The sequence below is a fragment of the Oratosquilla oratoria genome, chromosome 30, assembly GCF_046742065.1.
Source record: "Oratosquilla oratoria isolate Oo_2021 chromosome 30, ASM4674206v1, whole genome shotgun sequence".
Taxonomy (NCBI): Eukaryota; Metazoa; Arthropoda; class Malacostraca; order Stomatopoda; family Squillidae; genus Oratosquilla; species Oratosquilla oratoria.
The window spans coordinates 39,147,315-39,154,814 of record NC_134806.1 but is presented as its reverse complement, the minus strand read 5'-3'; the positions used below and the strand labels follow the sequence as shown (position 1 = coordinate 39,154,814).

Sequence of the window (7,500 nt, the reverse complement as noted above, 5' to 3'; positions counted from 1 at the left end):
ATTCTTCTGATGTATGGATAATCACCCTCGTGGTCGTTTGACATCTCAGCAAAACAGGTGATATTTTTCTTCAGTGAGAGGTCGAGCTCCTCAGCCTTGTTATATGTTCCTCATCCAGCGTAGAATTGAAACACTAGTTCAAGTATTTTTCTTTTTATTTCTTCCTCATAAGCCAGAAAACTACATTTCCTTTTTTCAGACTGTCCTTTATAATTTAGGAAGGAGACTCCATAGTCCATTTTGTAAAGGTAGCTTTCCCTCTTTACACGGTTTGATTCCATAATTTTCGCAGAAAGGTAGTGTTCCTTTCATCCCAAAAGTGTTGTGCCTCTTTTGCAGGGGTCCCCTAATCCGGCCGACAGAAAGCATATAGTTTTGGCTGGCCATTAGAGAGATTCCTGTGTCTACTAGCGTGTTGCCCAACTTGAATGTTTTACAATCGACGAAACGGCTCTCATCTTCAAATTTTCCAGTTCCACCTGTTGGCCAGCCAATGGGTGGGGGTGCTTGCATGCCTTAGCTGATTACCTCCCTTATAAGGGGGATGAGCCCCTTAGTATATAGATAGGTAGTTGCTGGACCTACAGAGAAAACCATGTTTGTGTCCGCGCCAAGTAAACATTTCTCTTATGGAGTGTTCGTCATTCATGAACTGAATGACGTCCGACGCCGCATGTTTTCTCTGTCATTCTCTTTTTTCATTAATTTCGTGGTCATATAACTGCTGACTTTAGTAATGGTGCTCCCCTCTTCCCCCCAAATTAATGCGTTATTAGAATATTTGAAAAACCTATTTCGAGTTTGAGTAACCGTTTGTTTGCAGTCACTCAGTGCCTTCGTTCCTTCCTCTGAGAGCTCTAAAACTTTTTCGTCTTGACAACTTTTCAGTGACTCCTACTTTCTTGTGGGAGTATGGAAATACTTCCCATCTTCCAATATTTGTAGTTCATTTTCTTTGTCTCCTTCTCCCTTTGGGTAGTGATCTTTGAGATCTATTTTTTAAAGTATGATTTTTTTTCTATCATTATTCTTTCAACATAATTGTTATGAAAAAGAAAAGAAAATGCTCCTCATTAGGAACATTTTCCTCCATAATTAGAAATTCCTCCAAGCAAGGTGTCTCCACCTTTTACCTAGTTGTATTTTGCAGACTTCAGCGCTGACGAGGACCTGGATCCAGTGCATGTGTCTTCCAACGAACTCAACGTTATGGGCCACTCATCCTCGCATCGACCCTCTTCCTTTTCGTCCTCCTCGTCTTCTTCCTTACGTCCCCCTTTTTCTTCACATCGACCCTCATTTTCTTCCCGTCCTTCTCACCGCCCTATATCTTCCTCCTCCTCCTCTTCCTCCTCCTCCTCCTCCATAAAACCATCCTCCTTTGACGACATTTCTTTCTCTCCACCTTTCAGCTCCCCATCATCCCTCACCACTTCCTTCTCTTCCTCCCCCTCTTCGCCAGATCTGGGCGTGGATGCCCGACTGCAGCGCCTCGACTTCTACTTCGCACACCTGGCGGTGAGGAACGAAGACTGCCGAAGAAGAATCCTGTGCGAAGTCAGCCAAGATCCCAAGAGCTTCGCGCCCCTGTCGACAATGCTACTCGAAGAAACCAGGCAAGTCCTCTTAACCCTCTACAGTCTCATGCCAGTACCGCATCTCATTACAGATGAGTATAGCGTTGATGCTATGCAATTATAAACTAATAGTGTTTTTTGTTGTATGAAAGCCATGCTGGACGCTTTGCGATGTTGGTCTTGTAATCCGCAACTATTATTCACCTGGATAAGAACTCAAAGCTCAAATATTGCCCGATCTATGCTGTGACCCTCAACTTGTGTATGTTCATTGTGTGTGAAGGTGTTTGCATCTGTGTGATTTAACTGTTTGAATGATGTGGGACAGTTCAGTAACGCCAGTACTTTCATCTAGTGTCCAGGTTCACAAACCAGCCAAAATTGATGCAGTACAAATGGGGACGGAGATAAGAGGTAACATGGAGAAGTAGATTAGGAGCTGGTTGTACAAACGTAAACAGCGAGTTGTTCTGAGCGGTAAAAACTTCTAGACTTCTAGTTGGACAAATGTTACGAATGGAGTTCCTCAGGGTTCAGCTCTAGGGCCGCACCTATTCATGGTGCATATCAATGACATTGGTTGTGGACTGTAGTCCACTGCCTTCAAACTCGCTGGTGATACTAGTCTATGCAAAATAGCAATTGATAGAATCAATTGGACATTCAAGATAAACTTGCTCAATTGTGTCAAAAGTGGCCAATGAAATTTAACTCAAGTGTAGAATTATGCAAATATGCATTAGGAAAATATCTAACCAAAATGAAGAATGAAAAGGATATTGGTGTCATTATTGATTACAACTTTTAAAGCATCTAAGTGTTATGCATTGTATCTTTTTCCTAGGGAAAACAGGCCGGATTATGGGATTGGTCGTGCAATCTTTTGACTTCAAAAGTTTAGCTATCTTCTCCAGATTACATAGATCACTGGTCTTCCTGCACTTGAAATATGCTATTTCTGTAGTTCTTAAATCTCATTAGATACATTATTAAATTGGAGTGAGTGCAGCGGCGAGATACAAAAATCATAAAAATAAATAAATAGATAAATAAGTAAATAAAATAAATAGATAAATAAGATAAAATAAAGATAAATAAAAAATAAAAATAACTAAATGAATAAATAAATAGACAAATAAAATAAAATATAGATAAAATAACTAAATAAATAATAAAAGAAAATAGAATGAATAAATGAATAAAAATAAAGTATACGAAAACAGATTAAGAATATGAACCTAATTTCTAAAAGAGAGAGAGAGAGACTCAGGGGGTCTCAGTAAAACCCTTTAAGATTTCAAATGGAATTGACATCAAGATTGAAAATGGATTCCCACAAAGTACTAACAAAACGAGAAATAATGTCCCTAAGCTGCCAGTGCATAGATTTAACCTCGAAGTAGGTAGAAACGGTTTCGCCAACGAATGAAATAATCTAGCTTCCAACCGAGATAATTGGATGTAGTGCAGTTCGAAGTTTTAAAATTCACTTGGAGAGAAGTCAGTCATGCTTGTGCGTCAGCCGCGTGGTAAGTATCGGGCGACGTGCCCATCTACGAGTTCCGTAAAGTCGTCAGTGATCTCTTGCCATGTCGTCAGCGGTGCGAACCCCAAGCGTGTCTCCCACGAAACATCACCGGGTCGCCCGTGCATTGTGGTAAACCCTCCAAAACGTACATAGTGTTGCATATGTTTTCTCTCGTTACTAGTTTTGATTTCTCGTATGATTAAAGCGCTAAGTACTTTGCATGTTACTAAATTTTTGTCACAATTCCACTGCTACCACCATTGTTGTAGTTTCTGTGATAAACCAAGTGAGACCAACTTGAAGCTAATTAAGTTTATATGTTTATAGTCCTAGAGGCAGCGGCGACACGACGCACTATTTTGGAAAACAAAAGAAAAAAAAAACCGCTCACTAGGTACCTGCTCATTGCTATTATTACAAAGAATTACAAAGGAGGAGCGTGCCAACAGGAGACCTTTTGGTCCATAATTAGGTCGGATGAAAAAAAGTAAATGAATAAATAAAATAATAATATAATGATATAGATAATAATAAATAAAAATAGAAAAATAAATAGGTAAAGTTAAATAATAAAGGAACAGGTAAATCGTGAATAATAATAAAATGACATAAATAGTAATAAATGAAAATCAAGGAAATAATAATACATACATACATACATATACCAAGGCTTTTTCCCCCTTACAAGGGGGGTAGCCAAAAAGGGAAAGGCATAAAATAATTTCCACCCATTCCATCCCTGAATACACTCCACACCCCTCCACCCTCCCTCTTATCTGAGCACCTCCTGGATGACGGGTCATCCCTGCACCTTGTCCACTGCCCTGGGTCAGAAGCAGTGTCGCAAGACACAGCACATCCACAGCAAGGCCGCTTCATTAAATCAGCGACCCACCCTCTCCGTCCCCCCATTGCATAAAAGGAGAGGACGGGGAGAAATCCCTTCGGGCTGCGTCAAATTTTGCTCACACATATTACCTCACCCCCCATCCCCCCACCCATTCCACCTCATGCAATCACAACATCATCCATATACAACCATTCTCCATTCACCCCTGTCTTCTGTCCTCTCCCATCCTTCCTCAACAGACATTCCCCTCTTCCCCAAAGCCCCCTTCACCCCATCCATCCACCTCATCCTAGGACGTCCCCTCATGTTCACTCCCTCCACATCTGCCTTCCATACCTCTTTTACTAGTCTTTCTTCACTCATTCTTTCCATGTGTCCAAACTATCCTAATATTCTTTCATCAACCCTATCTCCCAGCTCCTTTTCCACCCCTGTTCTCCTCCTCACCTCCTCATTTCTCACTCTATCTAGCCTAGTAACCCCTATCATACTTCTCAGACACCTCATCTCAAACACATTCAAACTCCTCTCTTCTTCTCTTATGTTCCATGTTTCTGCCCCATACAGTGCTGTTGGCACAATCACTCCTTCATACAGTCTCCTCTTAGCATCCATTCCCAAATTTCTATCCCTCATTTCACTCTTTAATCCACCAAGGCATTTGCTCGCTTTTCTCAATCTACATTCTACCTCCACCTTCACTCCACCTTTTCCTGCCACATTTGCACCCAAGTATCTAAAACTATCCACTTCCTCCAGTCGCTCTCCCTTAATGCTCACTTCCAGTCTACTGCCACTTTCACCTCTTGTACATCTCATCACCTTACTTTTACCCACATATATCTTTAGCTTTCTTCTATCACATACTCTCCCAAACTCTGTCACCAACTTCCTCAATCCCTCCTCCGATCCTGCCACAAGCGCAGTGTCGTCCGCAAACAACAGCTGGCTCACCTCCCACTTTTCTCCATTTTCTTTAACCATCTCCAATCCCTGACCCACTACCCTAGCATTTACCTCTCGCACCACCCCATCCATGTATAAGTTGAACAGCCAGGGTGACATAACGCATCCTTGACGAAGTCCCACCTTTACCTCGAACCACTCACTCTCTCCATTTCCAATCCTGACACAAGCTCTACTACTCTCACAAAAACTCTTGACAGCTCCCAGAAGCTTTCCTCCTATCCCGTATATCTGCATAACCTCTCACAGTGCCAAAAAAAACATCCTTCCCCTTTCCTATAGCCTTCTCACATATCTGTCTTACCACAAAGATCTGATCTACACAACCTCTACCTGTCCTAAATCCACACTGTTCCTCACCAATTACTCCTGTTCCTCTCCTAATCCTCTCAATCAAGATCCTCCCATAAGCCTTCCCAACTACACTTAACAAGCTAATCCCTCTGAAACTACTACATTCACACTTGTCCCCTTTTCCCTTGTAAAGAGGAACTATACAGGCACTCCTCCAGTCCTCCGGCACTCTACCCTCTCTCCAGCAAACATTAAATAACCTCACCAGCCAGTCCACCATCACTGTACCTCCCTTTTTCAGACATTCTGCATGGCATCCATCCAGACCAGGTGCCATACCTGCTTTCATCATCTTAACAACTGCCTTCACCTCATCCTTCCTTATTTGTCCTCCATTCTCCTCACTCATCACGGTCATTTCCTTCGCATTTCCCACTGCAGCTATCTTTCCCTCCCTATCCTCCTTCACATTTAGCAACTCCCTAAAATATTCTGCCCATCTTCCCCTCACTGCCTTCTCTTCCATTATCATCTCTCCATCTGCACCTTTTACCTTTTCTTCTCTACTTGATTCGCCTCCTCTTCCTCTCTTAATTTCTTTCCAAAACATCTTTTTATTACTTTCAAAATTTTCTGTCATACTCTTACCCCATTTCACATCTGCTCTCCTCTTTGCCTCCTTTACCTTTTGCTTTACTTCTCTTTTCTTTTCTTTGTACGTCTCATATGACTCCCTCATCCTATTTTGTAACCAATCTGTGAAAGCTCGCTTCTTCTCTTCTACAACATTCTTTGTTTCCTCAGCCCACCATTCACTACCCTTTCTTCTATTTCCCCCTATCCTTCTTGTTCCACACACCATCCTTGCACACTTTATGACTCCCTCCTTGAACCATCCCCATTCCTCCTCCACACCCAGCTCCACTCTATCCTTTACTCCCTCCCACTCCTCCTTCAGCTTCTTTTCGTACTCCTTCTCCTTTCCCTTTTCATTCAAAGAGTTCACTCAAAGAACCTCCCTACCTTTTGTCCCTTTCCTCTTTCTCCATCTATCCTCCACTCTCAACTTACCTTCCACCAAAAAATGATCTGATATTCCCCCACCCTCTCCCCTTAGCACATGTACATCCTTAACTCTTCCTATCATAATCCTATTTACCACTACATAATCCATCAACGCTCTATCTACCACCCTTCCCTCCACCACCCTCTCCCATGTGTACTTATGCTTGACTTTCTTCCGAAACACTGTAATTGCTATCATCAACTCTCTTTCTAGACACATTTCCACCATCAACTCTCCACTAATGTCAATGTAATAGTACTGGGAGACCTTAATGCTAGGGTAGGAAATGGTCCAATCGATGGAGTGGTTGGGAAATGTGGAGTTCCAGGAAATAATAATAAACAGACAAATAATGAAAAACAAGTAAATAAATGTCAGGCATTACGGAATCTTGTTTACGTGTTTAAACGAATCTTAAAGCTTCGAACTGAACTACATTGCAGGAAGTTTATTCGATTCATTAAGTACACAGTCGGCGAAGTTGTTTCTATCCACCTCTAAATTAAATCTATTTCCTAACAGTTTGAGACCATTATTTCTTGTCGGATTCGCATTCAGTGCAAAATTTTGTCACTTTTGATGTTGTCAATTCCCTTTAGAATCTTAAAGACCTGTATCAGGTCACCTCTGAGTGTACGTTTTTTTAGGGAAGACAGATTCATGCTTCAGTCGATTTTCGTATGATTTATTTTTGATATTTGGAATCAGTTTTGTGGCTCGCCGTTGTACTCTTTCCAGTCTGTCAATGTCTTTAATGAGATTCGGTGACCATACGGAAACAGCATATTCCAAATGTGGACGGACTAACGATTTATATAGCTTGTTGATGAGAGATGGACTTTTGAAGTCAAAAGATCGCGCAATCAGTCTTAGAATCTTATTTGCTCTCTCAGAGGCTGAAATACACTGCTTAGATGATTTGAGATCATTACTGATAATTACGCCGAGATCCTTTTCACTATCCACTTTTGTTAACGAATTTCCAAATAACTTAAAGTCGTACTTACTATTATTTTTACCTTTGTGCATAACCTTGCATGTACTTGTGTTAAATTTCATTAGCACTTTTCAGACCATTGCTGTAATTAATCTAAATCTTCTTAAATATCTAATTGGTGTGATCATTTGCCATTCCGCACAGTTTTGTATCAGCATATTTGGAGACAATAGATTTCAATCCGTGGTCTATATCATTTATATATACTATGAATAGAAGTAG

The 7,500-nt window shown here is 41.1% G+C and overlaps 1 protein-coding gene across 2 annotated transcripts in view; it reads left to right on the top strand.

Annotated features, from left to right (window-relative positions):
- LOC143041089 (uncharacterized) overlaps nt 1–7,500 on the top strand; it is a 70,750-nt gene that overhangs the window by 48,467 nt on the left and 14,783 nt on the right. The window contains exon 6 of one of the 2 annotated variants that reach the window (XM_076212782.1): nt 1,463–1,616. In XM_076212782.1, the coding sequence (XP_076068897.1) occupies nt 1,463–1,616 (154 nt within the window). Of the gene's footprint in view, nt 1–1,150; nt 1,617–7,500 lie in introns of both variants that reach the window. The other variant, XM_076212781.1, reaches the window with a different exon arrangement.